The 14,423-nt window shown below is 42.8% G+C and overlaps 1 protein-coding gene across 1 annotated transcript in view; it reads left to right on the forward strand.

Annotated features, from left to right (window-relative positions):
- Positions 1–14,423, forward strand: part of KIF20B (kinesin family member 20B) — an 84,507-nt gene that overhangs the window by 58,948 nt on the left and 11,136 nt on the right. Inside the window, exons 23-28 of the mRNA XM_032232352.1 lie at positions 997–1,054; positions 2,141–2,266; positions 4,057–4,196; positions 5,974–6,129; positions 8,599–8,766; positions 11,457–11,585. Of these exons, the coding sequence (XP_032088243.1) occupies positions 997–1,054; positions 2,141–2,266; positions 4,057–4,196; positions 5,974–6,129; positions 8,599–8,766; positions 11,457–11,585 (777 nt within the window). The remainder of the gene's footprint in view (positions 1–996; positions 1,055–2,140; positions 2,267–4,056; positions 4,197–5,973; positions 6,130–8,598; positions 8,767–11,456; positions 11,586–14,423) is intronic.

Consider the following 14,423-nt stretch of genomic DNA (forward strand, 5'->3'; position numbering starts at 1 on the left):
TGCATGAGAATCTCCTAGTGAAGACAGTCGGTGCTTTGCGTGAGAATCTCCTAGTGAAGGCAGTCGATGCTTTGCGTATGAATCTCCTAGTGAAGACAGTTGATTCTTTGTGTGTGAATCTTCTAGTGAAGACAGTCGATGCTTTGCGTGTGAATCTCCTAGTGAAGACAGCCGGTGGTTTGCGTGAGAATCTCCTAGTGAAGACAGCCAATGCTTTGCGTGAGAATCTCCTAGTGAAGACAGTCGGTGCTTTGCGTGTGAATCTCCCAGTGAAGACAGTCGGTGCTTTGTGTATAAATCTCCTAGTGAAGACAGTCGGTGCTTTGCGTGAGAATCTCCTAGTGAAGACAGCCGATGCTTTGCGTGTGAATCTCCTAGTGAAGACAGTCGGTGCTTTGCGTGTGAATCTCCTAGTGAAGACAATCGATGCTTTGCGTGTGAATCTCCTAGTGAAGACAGTCGGTGCTTTGCGTGAGAATCTCCTAGTGAAGACAGCCGATGCTTTGCGTGTGAATCTCCTAATGAAGACAGTCGTTGCTTTGCGTGTGAATCTCCTAGTGAAGACAGTCGGTGCTTTGCGTGTGAATCTCCTAGTGAAGACAGTCGGTGGTTTGCGTGAGAATCTTCTAGTGAAGTCGGTGCTTTGCGTGTGAATCTCCTAGTGAAGACAGTCGATGCTTTGCGTGAGAATCTCCTAGTGAAGACAGTCGATGTTTTGCGTGAGAATCTCCTAGTGAAGACAGTTCTGCTTTGCGTGAGAATCTCCTGGTGAAGACAGTTGGTGTTTTGCGTGTGAAGGCTGTGAAGATCCAGAGAGACCCACTCAAAGACAGACTGAATTTCATGTGGTTTACTACTCTGTGTATTTAGGACTGCTACCCGAAACTGAGCACAGTGACTGACTTTAGAATTACCCAGTTTTTATGTTTTTAAAAAAACTTTTACAAAATGTTTAGTGCCTATGCCTGATGTTTTTTATTTCTGTGTCCAAATCAGGATGATCTAAGTAAGAAGCTGGATGACCTTTTACAGCAGTACCAAAAATCATGTGAAGGTATGAAACCACTAGGAAGGAAACAGAGAGAGAGAGAATGAGAATCAGTGTGGTACATGTGCCCATGCTTCTAAATGTTTCTGCTTCTTATTCTCTCTGGATTTTACCATTTTGTTAATCTATATATTGTGTTGATACCGTGACCCGACAAAAGGGCGAACGACAAAACCGCGCCCAACTAAACCGCGCCCAACTAAACCGCGTCACTGACGTCATCAACGCGGCAACAACAGCCAGTGCGGAGAAAGAAGGGCGCTTTAAATAGCGCGTTGAAAGAAAGCCGATTTAACTTAAGGTAAGGGTTAGCTTTAGGGTTAGCTTTAAGGGTAGGTTAAGGGTTAAGGTTAGGTTTAGGGTTAGGTTAAGGGTTAGGGTTAGGTTAAGGGTTAGGTTTAGGGTTAGATTTAGAATTAGATTAAGGGTTAGGTTTAGGGTTAGGTTTAGGATTAGGGTTAGGTTAAGGGTTAGGTTTAGGGTTAGATTTAGAATTAGATTAAGGGTTAGGTTTAGGGTTAGGTTTAGGGTTAGGTTTAGGATTAGGGTTAGGTTAAGGGTTAGGTTTAGGGTTAGATTTAGAATTAGATTAAGGGTTAGGTTTAGGGTTAGGTTAAGGGTTAGGGTTAGGTTAAGGGTTAGGTTTAGGGTTAGATTTAGAATTAGATTAAGGGTTAGGTTTAGGGTTAGGTTTAGGATTAGGGTTAGGTTAAGGGTTAGGTTTAGGGTTAGATTTAGAATTAGATTAAGGGTTAGGTTTAGGGTTAGGTTTAGGATTAGGGTTAGGTTTAGGGTTTACAGCGTGCTTCTTTCTCCGCGCTGTTGTCGCCCTGTTGATGACGTCAGCGACGCGGTTTAGTCGGGCGCGGTTTTGTCGTTCGCCCTTTTGTCGGTGAACCAATAAAACCCCTTTTCCTCACATTAGCAGGCTTCCTTTCTGGATAGAGCAGGAAGCTGAAGCAGGGAATCTCTTGGGTTGGAAAAGTGGTCCTGAGGCCCACAGCTATGTCTCCCTGCTCCCCAAAGAATTCACTTCGTGGAAGGACTGCACAGAAGATTTACAAGAGTCGCCATTTTTATTCCAAACTTTAGATGTACGGTGCAAAGAGAAGATCATTGACGACATGAGACTGACCTTAGAGGAACAAGAACGGACTCAGTCCGAACAAGATCAAATTCTTCAGGCCACCTTAGCAGAGAATGAAAGGTGTACAGCAGGTAAGCCACGATGGAGGATGGTGTGCATTAGTCTCCAAAGTGACCTTGTGTAAGGGAGCAGAGGGAATGTCAGTTGGTCTTACCTGAACTGCATGTCTCAAAGCTCCTGTGGTGGAGTCACAGATGGGTATTCTCACGTCCAATCTGTGCGCACTGCCTGGAGCCCCCCCCCCCCCCCCCCTTGACTGGCCAGCGGCTTGGGGATTCTCACTTTGACAGCAGCAAGCCCAGCTTTTGCACAACACACAGAAAGAGACAGAGACGCAAGGAAGTGAGGTGGGTGGAATCACTGTTGGACAAAGGGACAATTCTCAAGTCCAAAACGAAGAGCCAGTAAAAAACAATACTCCTTCGGGCCGAGACTGAAATTAATCTGGGAGAGCCAGGAAGTTTAAGTATATAGGAATGGCCTCGAATTTAACCTCAGTCTCCGGGCAGATTGGACGTGAGAATACCCATCTGTGACTCCTCCCACAGGACCTTTGAGACATGCAGTTCAGGTAAGACCAACTGACATTCCCTCTGCTCCCTTACACAAAAATGCCAGGCGGCCTTCGAAGCCGAGATGTAGATTTCAACCAGAAATCTAGTTGCAAAAGTTCATTTAGTCAACTTGCAACATTTCCACGACTTGCAACAGTTCATTTTCAAGAGCCGAGGTGGCGCAGTGGGTAGAGTGCAGTACTGCAGCCCACTTCAGCTGACTGCTAGTTGCAGTTCGGCGGTTCAAATCTCACCGGCTCAGGGTTGACTCAGCCTTCCATCCTTCCGAGGTGGGTGAAATGAGGACCCAGACTGTGGGGGCGGATATGCTGACTCTGTAAACTGCTTAGAGAGGGCTGAAAGCCCTATGAAGCGGTATATAAGTCTAACTGCTATTGCTATTTAGTGGCTGCTTGAAGTGACGAAGGTGTCCACTTTTCACAGTTACAACCTTTGCAGCATCCCCATGATCAGGTGATCAGGATTCAGATGCTTGGCAACCAGTTCATATTTACGACGGTTGCTACATCCCAGGATCACGTGACCTTCTGACAAGCAAAGTCAATGGGGAAGCCAGATTCACTTAACAACCGGGTTACAAATGTCAACTCCTAAAGTTGCCATGGTGAGAAAAGGGGGGGGGGAGAGCGGATTCTTTCATACTTTCAGCTAGAGAGTTGGATCTCAGATTAGCGCAGCAGACTTGGGCACCTCATTGGGGAATGCGATTTATGACACAGACTGAGGGGAGGAACAGGGTAAAGTTGAGCTATAATTCAAATAAGGCTCAGATCTGACTGCAGAAAGGGCTTGCCAAATTAAATGCTCCTAATAAATAAATAATTTGCTTTGAAATTTGGCTCGACACTCATGAATCGATTAGGTCATTTTTTTTTGGAAACCTGACAACTAACTTATCAGCTTTACTGATTCACTTAAGAACTGAGGCAAGAAAGGCCGTACAACGGGGAGAAGATCATTTAATGAATGTCTCATGGAACAACGCACGCCTTGCGCTCAGTTGTGGTTGTAAGTGGAGGACTAACTACATAGATACACATGCAACTTGCAGGAGTATTTAGTCATGAAAGCTGCACCCTTTGTTTCACGTGGCAGGAAATTTGACCTGTCCAATCTCTTGATCGTTTGAAGTTTCACCTTCCACCGGCTGCTTGAATTCTGTGATATATTTTTTTGTAGGCAAATTGTGACTGTCTTCAGTTGCTGCTAATGGGATTCATTTGGTCTGTATGTCATCCTGTATGTCAGTTGTATGTCAACTTGCTAATGCATTTGTATCGCTGTAGAATTGAAAGAATGGGAGAGAAAACACCAAGAGCTGAAGGAGCAGAAGAATGATCTGGGGCCGCAAGACACCAATGAAGGCTGGGCAAAGGACGCCGAGTTGCTTCATGAACAATTAAAACAATTGCAAGGGAAGTTGGAGGTAATGCGTCAGTTCCTGTCATGTTTAGTGGCAAATATGGGACTTCATGCCAAACCACTTGTGGAGATCTTGCCTGTTTAATTAGTTTCTCAAAAAAAAAAACAACCCCTAATAAACTAGCATTGGTAGTCTTGTCAGAACAAGGATTTTATAACAGTATGATTAAAACAGCATTGTTCTAATTGTTACAAATTTCAGTGCCCCACTAACTACACTTAGGCTCTTGGGTAGGAATCAGAGGTGGGTTCCTACCAGTTCGCACCTATTCGGTAGAACCGGTTAGAAGAGGTTCCACCAGTGGACCCGGAAAGCAGGCCCCACCTACAGAAGAGGTTCCAAACTTTTTTGAAACCCACCACTGGTCCTTGGATATGATTATTCTACACTATCATGCTCCTATTTATAAAACTCAGTGCCTCTGTGAAAGGTAAGGATGACTACTGCGTTTGTGGCGCAATCAGAACATTGCGTGTGTTGAAGTTGTTTTAACGCAAACCAAAGATGCCTTTTAAAAGACAAGTATACATCCTATTCTTATGCATGCCAGTGCTGTGTGTGAGGTCATTTAAGGTGGTTCTGACAAGTGTCGTCGGCATCTTCATATCCGGCCACATGGGCGGCAAGCCACTCCCATCTGGTCACATGGGCGGCAAGCCACTCCCACAAAGGAGGCCACACCCATAGAGTGGGTTCGAACAATTTTTGAAACCCACCACTGGTAGGAATATATGGGAAAACATATTTCCTTAGATGCTGTCAGCTCTAAAAATGGAGGGCTTATTTGGTTTGTATTAACATTGCAATCCAATGCTAATGGCAAGAAGGAAGCCACCATTTTGAGCATAATTGATAAAAAAAGGACTGGGATGCGCCCACTCTTTAGTCTTATTCAGCTGAATATTCAGTCTATGAGTAGGATCCTGAAGGAAAACAGAAGCTGATTCAAGGCAAATATTACTGGAGATGGAATAAAACCTGTTTCCCTTTCCAAAATATGAAAGAAGTGAATATAATGCACCCTATGGATGTGAATGGATGTACATACAGCAAGGGTGTCCCCAGGGCGTGGTCAGCAAATCCAAGATGGCAGCTGCAATGATGCAATCAAAGCTCTGCTTGTTTCTATGTATGTTGGGCCTGTAAACCTGGAATCACACCATTAGCGTTCCATCTTGGCTTATTTTGACCCAACTTCATAGCAATAGCAGTTAGAACTATATACCGCTTCATAGGGCTTTCAGCCCTCTCTAAGCGGTTTACAGAGTCAGCATATCGCCCCCACAGTCTGGGTCCTCATTTCACCTACCTCGGAAGGATAGAAGGCTGAGTCGACCTTGAGCCGGTGAGATTAGAACCGCTGAACTGCAGATAACAGTCAGCTGAAGTGGCCTGCAGTACTGCACCCTAACCACTGCGCCACCTCGGCTCTTCTTATGTCATGAAATGACAGCGAATAATGGGCAGGGATGGAAAAATTCCCCTGTGATTCCTTGATTAGAAACAGTTTTCATGAGACGTTCACTTGGCTTTGTACGAAGTCTGTGTTTCTCAAATTCAGAAGAAACAAGATGAAATGAAGAGACCCTTTTTCTACTAGAGTTCAATGTTACGTGTGAATTTGATATTTAAACACTTGCTGTTTTGACAGGAAGGCAGGCATGTTTTGAGGGAGTTGGACATTGGGAGTGGAGATTTTCACATTTCAGTGGTTTTTGTCTCGAGAGCACTTTCAGTTCCAGCAGAAGCAAAGGTGTAACTCTTACTCCTTTTAAAACAGGAACGCAAAGGACAGCATGAAACAGATCGTAGGAAGTGGCTGGCAGAAAAGACGCACCTTATAACTCAGGCGAAAGAAGCGGAAACTCTCCGTAACAAGGAGATGAAAAAATTTGCTGGAGATAAAGAATATTATGCCAAGCAACTCACAGAAGCAGTAAGTGAATTTTTGTTTTCCTTTGTATCTCTGAAAAAAAACCCCCAGGAAAAAAGACTTGTGAATGAATGTCTTCCAAAACGATGTTTGTCCTCCTTTAGCAATAGCAATAGCAGTTAGACTTATATAGCGCTTCATAGGGCTTTCAGGCCTCTCTAAGCGGTTTACAGAGTCAGCATATCGCCCCCAACAAGAGTCTGGGTCCTCATTTCACCCACCTCGGAAGGATGGAAGGCTGAGTCAACCTATCTATTTATCTATTTATCTATTTATTTATCTATCTATCTATCTATCTATCTATCTATCTATCTATCTATCTATCTATCTATCTATCTATCTACCTACCTACCTACCTACCTACCTACCTACCTACCTACCTACCTATCTATCTATCTGTAATCTATCTATCTATCACCTATCTATTGATCAATCTATCGATCTATCAATCTATGATCTATGTATGTATCTCTACCTACCTACCTACATCTCTCTCTCTCTTTTTCTAACTATCATCTATCTAGCAATAGCAATAGTTAGATTTATATACCGCTACATAGGGCTTTCAGCCCTCTCTAAGCGGTTTACAGAATCGGCATATCGCCCCTAACAACAATCCGGGTCCTCATTTCACCCACCTCGGAAGGATGGAAGGCTGAGTCAACCTATCTATCTATCTATCTATCTATCTATCTATCTATCTATCTATCTATCTATCTATCTATCTATCTATAATCTATCTATCTATCACCTATCTATTGATCAATCTATCGATCTATCAATCTATGATCTATCTATGTATCTCTACCTACCTACCTACATCTCTCTCTCTCTCTTTTTCTACCTATCATCTATCTAGCAATAGCAATAGTTAGACTTATATACCGCTTCATAGGGCTTCCAGCCCTCTCTAAGCGGTTTACAGAGCCAGCATATCGCCCCCACAGTCTGGGTCCTCATTTCACCCACCTCGGAAGGATGGAAGGCTGAGTCAACCTTGAGCCGGTGAGATTTGAACCCCTGAACTGCAGATAACAGTCAGCTGAAGTGGCCTGCAGTACTGCATTCTACCCACTGTGCCACCTCGGCTCTATCCAGCAATCCAGCTGAGAATTCTCCATAACTCTTCATGACTGACTGCCAGATGGTTTCCACTGAGAACTTTCACTGATAACTTACTGAGAACAATTCATGCTGATTGATTTCCACTCTGGGTCATGAGGTGATGGGTGTGTGTGCACGTGTGTGTGTGTGTGTGTGTGTGTGTGTGCGCGCGTGTGCAGCCTAGGTTTAGGTTTATGGTTTATTAGATTTATATGCCACCCTTCTCCCAAGGACTCAGGGCGGCGTACAACATTAAAAGAAACACATAATACAAAAGTTTAAAAAAAAATTAAGTAGAATATCCCAAACCCAATTAAAATTTACAATGATATTTTTTTTAAAAAAAATTCAAATTCAAATTAACAGTGATCAATAATTTGTTTTGTTTTGTTCAGGCCAGGCTGGCTTGTTTTTAACTTGTTTTATTTTATTCTTATTTTCTTTTATTTTTTCTTTCTTTCCCCTTTCTGTAAGCCTCCCGGAGTCCTCCGGGATTGGGCGGCCTATAAATAAAATTAAACTTGAAACTTGCTGGAAAAGCCAACTTTTTAGGGCGCGTCGGAAGGACCGGAGGTCGGGGATTATACGATGCTCCGGGGGCAGCTCGTTCCAGAGGGAAGGCGCTCCCACAGAGAAGGCTCTCCCCCTGGGGGGTCGCTAGCCGACACTGTCTGGCCGACGGCACCCTGAGGAGGCCAACTCTGTGGGATCGCACTGGACGGTGGAAGGCTACCGAAGAGCCGAGGTGGCGCAGTGGTTAGGGTGCAGTACTGCAGGCCACTTCAGATGACTGTTCTCTGCAGTTCAGCGGTTCTAATCTCACTGGCTCAAGGTTGACTCAGCCTTCCATCCTTCCGAGGTGGGTGAAATGAGGACCCAGACTGTGGGGGAAATATATGCTGACTCTGTAAACTGCTTAGAGAGGGCTGAAAGCCTTATGAAGCGGTATATAAGTCTAACTGCTATTGCTATTGCTACCGGTGGCAGTAGGCCGTCTCGCAGATACCCTGGGCCTAAATACCAGTTAAAGTATAAAGGTGGTGAGCATCACCGGATGTCAGCTCTGACAATTTATTCATTGCCTTAGTGCCTTGTTGGTTAGTTCAATTTTCAACAGTTCGGCTGTTTTTCTTAACTCTTCGGAACCTGACATCATGGTTGTTTCTGGCTCTGTAAACCGCTTAGAGAGGGCTGAAAGCCCTATGAAGCGGTATATAAGTCTAACTGCTATTGCTATTCTATTTTTAATCGGCTTTTATATTTTACTTGCTTTGTACATTTGTAAACTACAAAGAATCATTCGTGGTAACCACAGCTCACCTGTCCTCGTCGCCATCACCATCATCACCATCTCTGTTTTCTCTCCAGGAAAAACAGGTGGCAGAAAAGAACCACGACCTTCAGAGATGGCGGGTAGAAAGAGACCAGTTGGTGGCGGCTCTGGAAGTTCAGCTGAGTTCTCTAATCTCAAGTAACGTGCAGAAAGATAAAGAAATGGAAGAATTGAAAAAGACGATACCGCAATCTTCTGGGAAGGTTGGTAGGGTATTGTTAACTCCTTCACAAGTCTTTTTTCTCTGCTATTCTCAATTTGCCTACCATGGGAGGACAGGTGAGGTTAAAAAAAGAAGAAGATAAAGTTCTTGTCAAAGGCCTGCTGATTTGTACATACGTAGCAATAGCAATCGCAGTTAGACTTATATACCGCTTCATAGGGCTTTCAGCCCTCTCTAAGCGGTTTACAGAGTCAGCATATCACCCCCACAGTCTGGGTCCTCATTTCACCCACCTTGGAAGGATGGAAGGCTGAGTCAACCTATCTATCTATCTATCTATCTATCTATCTATCTATCTATCTATCTATCTATCATCTATCTATCTATCTATCTATCTATCTATCTATCTATCTATCTATCTATCTATAATCTATCTATCTATCACCTATCTATTGATCAATCTATCAATCTATGATCTATCTATGTATCTCTACCTACCTACCTACATCTCTCTCTCTCTCTTTTTCTACCTATCATCTATCTAGCAATAGCAATAGTTAGACTTATATACCGCTTCATAGGGCTTTCAGCGAACTGGCTCGCCCGTCAGGCCTGGGGATAAGGATTCCTACCCCGCCCGAATGTTGTATGCATGTTGCCCATTATTTTATTATGTGTTGTTGTCTCAATGTTGTATTTCCCCCTTCCCTGGTTTTCTGTGAGCCGCCCTGAGTCCCCTCAGGGAAAAGGGCGGCCTACAAATGCAAATAAAACCTAAAACCTAAACCTAAACCTCTCTAAGCAGTTTACAGAGTCAGCATATCGCCCCCACAGTCTGGGTCCTCATTTCACCCACCTTGGAAGGATGGAAGGCTGAGTCAACCTATCTATCTATCTATCTATCTATCTATCTATCTATCTATCTATCTATCTATCTATCTATCATCTATCTATCTATCTATCTATCTATCTATCTATCTATAATCTATATATCACCTATCTATTGATCAATCTATCGATCTATCAATCTATAATCTATCTATGTATCTCTACCTACCTACCTACATCTCTCTCTCTCTCTTTTTCTACCTATCTAGCAATAGCAATAGTTAGACTTATACCGCTTCATAGGGCTTTCAGCCCTCTCTAAGCGGTTTACAGAGTCAGCATATCACCCCCACAATCTGGGTCCTCATTTTACCCACCTCGGAAGGATGGAAGGCTGAGTCAACCCTGAGCCGGTGAGATTTGAACAGCCAAACTGCAGAACTGAGGTCCCTTCCAACTCTACTATTGTATTGTATTGTATTATTAAAAAATGTAATATGCTGTTGGACTTTTTGATAAATTAAAAATAAACCTTCCCCCTTTTTTTACTACTTCCTCTTTCCCAAACGTCAGATGTCTGTGATAAAAGAAGGAAGGTCATGTTTGTATAGTTAAATGTCTGGTAATAGCAATAGCAGTTAGACTTATATACCGCTTCATTGGGCTTTCAGCCCTCTCTAAGAGGTTTACAGAGTCAGGATATCGCCCCCCACAGTCTGGGTCCTCATTTCACCCACCTCGGAAGGATGGAAGGCTGAGTCAACCTTGAGCCGGTGAGATTTGAACAGCCGAACTGCAGAACTGCAGTCAGCTGAAGTAGCCTGCGGTGCTGCATTTAACCACTGCGCCACCTCGGCTCATGCATATTGATTTCCTTGCTGTGGCGATCATGTGGCATTTTTGACATCTATGGTCCATGAGCACTCGTGTCTACCCATTGCCACTTCACAACATTGATTAATTGATGTACACGCCACTTGATTTCCAGTGACAGCTTATAAAAAAACAGGGGAATTATAAAAGAATAAAGCAGTGGTTCCCAAACTTGGCAACTTTAAGACTTGTGGACTTCAACTCCCAGAGTTCTCCAGCCAGAAGAGCTAGCTGGAGAATTCTGGGAGTTGAAGTCCACAAGTCTTAAAGTTGCCAAGTTTGGGAACCACTGGAATAAAGGAATGTAGCAATAAAAAAAAATAATAAACCAGAAGAGATGGGAAGCCCTATGAAGCGGTATATAAGTCTAACTGCTATTGCTACTGCTATGGGAAGGGGGGGGGCGAGCACACATACGCAGTGGCGCAGGGGGTGCGGCATTGCAAGCATGCACTTTCAGCACGCAATGACAAAAAAGTTAGCCATCATTGACTTAGAATCTCCACTGATTGGGATAGTTTATAAATATTGCAAATAACCAAGTCGGCTTATTTTATTTAAACATTTTTGAAAGAGAATGAGGAGAGGATTCCCCATGTATACCTGAAAACGTGGTTCTGCCAGCAAGGCTGGGGAACTCAGTGCGGAACGGAGCCCATTAAATGACTAGTATGAATGTGTGTTGTCGCCGGGGTGGAGGGGTTATTATTATTTTACTTTATTATTTTCTATTTCTTTTATATTGTGTTTTTATGTCCTTGCAAGCTGCCTTGAGTCGCCATGTGCAAGCGGGCAGCAAGATAAATTTTCGAAATAAATAAATATCATCTTAAATTCCCAAAGGAAAACCAGGCTACAGCTTCAATGACTGAAGAATATGTTTAAATTAAATACTATTGAACAGAAAATGTACTGAAATCCCCGTATTGATCCACACTTCGCTGCCTTTTAAATTGTCTTCTTATTGATCCTGTCTGAATCTATTTAGCTAAATATACAATGTCTCTTTTTTCACTCCCCCCTGTAAAGGAGCACAAAATTATTGCTGAAGAATTGCGAGATGATGATTCCAAGGAACTAACTAAGATTGGATATGAGAATATTTCCTCTGCAGAAAAAGCTCGGGTGGAAGAGGCCAGTGACTCTAAGCCGATGCAGGTAATGGAGTTCTTCTTAGCCCAGGGGAATTTACTCCAAGAAAATTACTCCAAGATCGCATGTCGTGTCGTCATGACATCAGTTCCTCCGGTCAACTCTGACCATGCTGCAAGATGTAGGATTGTTAAGTTGAAAAACAGCCTGTGAGTTAAAACCAATGCAGCCAAGCAAAACCAACAGCTGACCGATTCACATTCTGTTTTGGAATTTGTCCTGGAGAACATATATAATTGGATCTGAGTTCAGGACTTAACACCAGGGTTCCACCACAAAACTGCGCTCAACTAAACCGCGCCCGACTAAACCACGTCGCTGACGTCATCAACAGGGCGACAACAGTGCGGAGACAGAAGCACGCTGTAAACCCTAAACCTAAAATTAACACCTAAACCTAAACCTAACCCCCTAATCCTAAACCTAACCCTAAACCTAACCCTTAACCTAAACCTAATCCTAACCCTAAACCTAACCCTTAACCTAACCCTAAACCTAATCCTAACCCTTAACCTAAACCTAACCCTTAACCTAACCCTAACCCTTAACCTAACACTAAAGCTAACCCTAAACCTAACCCTTACCTTAAGTTGAATCGGCTTGCTTTCAAAGCGCTATTTAAAGCGCCCTTTTTTCTCCGCTCTGGCTGTTGTCGCCCTGTTGATGACATCAGCGACGCAGTTTAATCGGGCACGGTTTAGTCGAGCGCGGTTTTGAAGGGTCACGTAAACACCAGATGTATGCATGTATGCTATCAGAGACCCAGCCCATCTTGCAAATGTCCCTCTATAGATAAAGAAGCTCATAGAATATCTCTGTGGACTGTATTCACGCATAATAAGAAAGGGGAAGTAAATCCATAATTAGCTTTCCTGAAGAGCCCAACACCATAAACAGTGCCCTCCCCCCCCACCCACCCCCCCCAGTGGTGATCCAGTAATCAAGTCATAGCCATTGGAAGAGCAAGAAACTTAAGATTCCTTAGAACAATGGCTCCCAAATTTTGGGCACCAGGGACCGGTTCCCGGGAAAGAGTTTTTTCCCACGGTCTGAAGGGGGTATGGTTTGCATGCTCCCTGCATTCCATGGATGGGGTTTTACTTGTTTGTGTGGCCCAGTTTGTGGAATGCCATGGTTGGAGACCCTTGCCTTAGAAGATTAAAACTGGAATTTGGTGGGTCTATTTCAGTGGTGGGTTTCAAAAAATTTTCGAACCTACTCTGTGGGTGTGGCCTCCTTTGTGGGAGTGGCTTGCCGGCCATGTGACCTGGTGGGAGTGGCTTGCCGGCCATGTTCTCTCTCTCTCTCTCTCTCTCTCTCTCTCTCCCCTTCCTTTTATCTCTCTGTCCCTTTTTCCTTTTTTCTTTCATCTCTCTCTCACTTTTTCTTTCTTTTTTCCTTTTTTCTTTCTTTCTTCTTTTCTTTCTCTTGCTCTCTCTGTGTGAGTCTGTGTGTGTGTGTGTGTGTGTCAGTGGTGGGTTTCAAAAATTTTCTGGAACCTCTTCTGTAGGTGTGGCCTGCTTTCCGGGTCCACTGGTGGAACCTCTTCTAACTGGTTTGGTAGATTTGACGAACCGGTTGTACCGAACTGGTGCGAACTGGTAGGAACCCACCTCTGGTCTATTTTCCTCATCCAGCATATTTTTTTCTTTTTGTTTCATAAAGCCTTTCCAAAAAAGAGAAGAGTTATTATAAATAAGTTTAAAAGAGAACTTATTGGCAGGAAGGCAAATCAGGAGGCAATTTAATGGTTGCAAATATCAAGATAATTTTTTCCCTGTCTTCCAGAAACTGGCTTATTTCTGAAAATGGGCAAAACAAATCTTTGTTGACGATTGAACCTTCCCATATATACAATATGAAATATTGATCGTGCACTGCTTGTACTCTGATCCAGCATGAATTATTAGTTAAAGTTTAGCTAAGCATGCCAGAGCCTACTCACTTAAAAATCTAATATTGGAGCAGTTTCTCTAAATTGAACAAAACTCTAGTCTGGTTAACTTTCAACTATGCTTAGTTTGGAAGAGAATGATTAGAAAGGATTAAATCAGCACAACACTTCTTTCTATTAGGATCTTTAGCAATTGTTCTTCTTTGTACTCTCCTAAATTGGTTAAATTCATAAATTAAAGGCTATTAATGGTAGGTTATTGTTGTTAAAAAAATGTGTGATGCTACATATTACCATATATGGTGGACTTGTAAAAAGGTTAAAGCATTCTGGATAAAAATATGGTGGATTATGCAAAATGTTCTTTAAAAAAGGATAGAGTTTACCCCTCAGTTATTCCTGTTAGGTATAACTACTGATTGTACTGTTATAGAGACTAACTTGATATTGCATTTAATAACGGCAGCGAGTCTGTTAGTGGCGCAATACTGGAAGAAGGAAGATTTGCCTACTATTCAAGAATGGACATTAAAAGTAACAAACTTAGCAGAGATGGCTAAAATATCAGCATATCTCAAGGACCACTCAAATGAGAGATATAAACTGGAGTGGAAAAGATGGATTGACTATATTCAAAATAAATACGGGACTAAGAAAAATCCAGATAGTTTATGACTGAAGAAGGAAGGAATGATATAATCTGTTTAGAGTTAGCCTAACAAAAGGGGAGTTAAAGCTCAAATGAAAGATGATACTAACTTTTTTAAAGTTTATTTTAGAACATCTTTGTTAAAGATTTATACCCTCTATTTGTTCTGGGAACTCGGGGGGGGGGAGGTTGGAGGGGGGGGCTCGGGGGGGAGGGGGGGAGGAGAGGTTAATATTTGTAAAAGCCTTTTTTAAAAAAAAAAATTTCAATTAAAAAAAATGTTTGTGTGAGGAAGAAAAAC

The sequence above is a fragment of the Thamnophis elegans genome, chromosome 15, assembly GCF_009769535.1.
Source record: "Thamnophis elegans isolate rThaEle1 chromosome 15, rThaEle1.pri, whole genome shotgun sequence".
In the NCBI taxonomy this organism is placed as follows: Eukaryota; Metazoa; Chordata; class Lepidosauria; order Squamata; family Colubridae; genus Thamnophis; species Thamnophis elegans.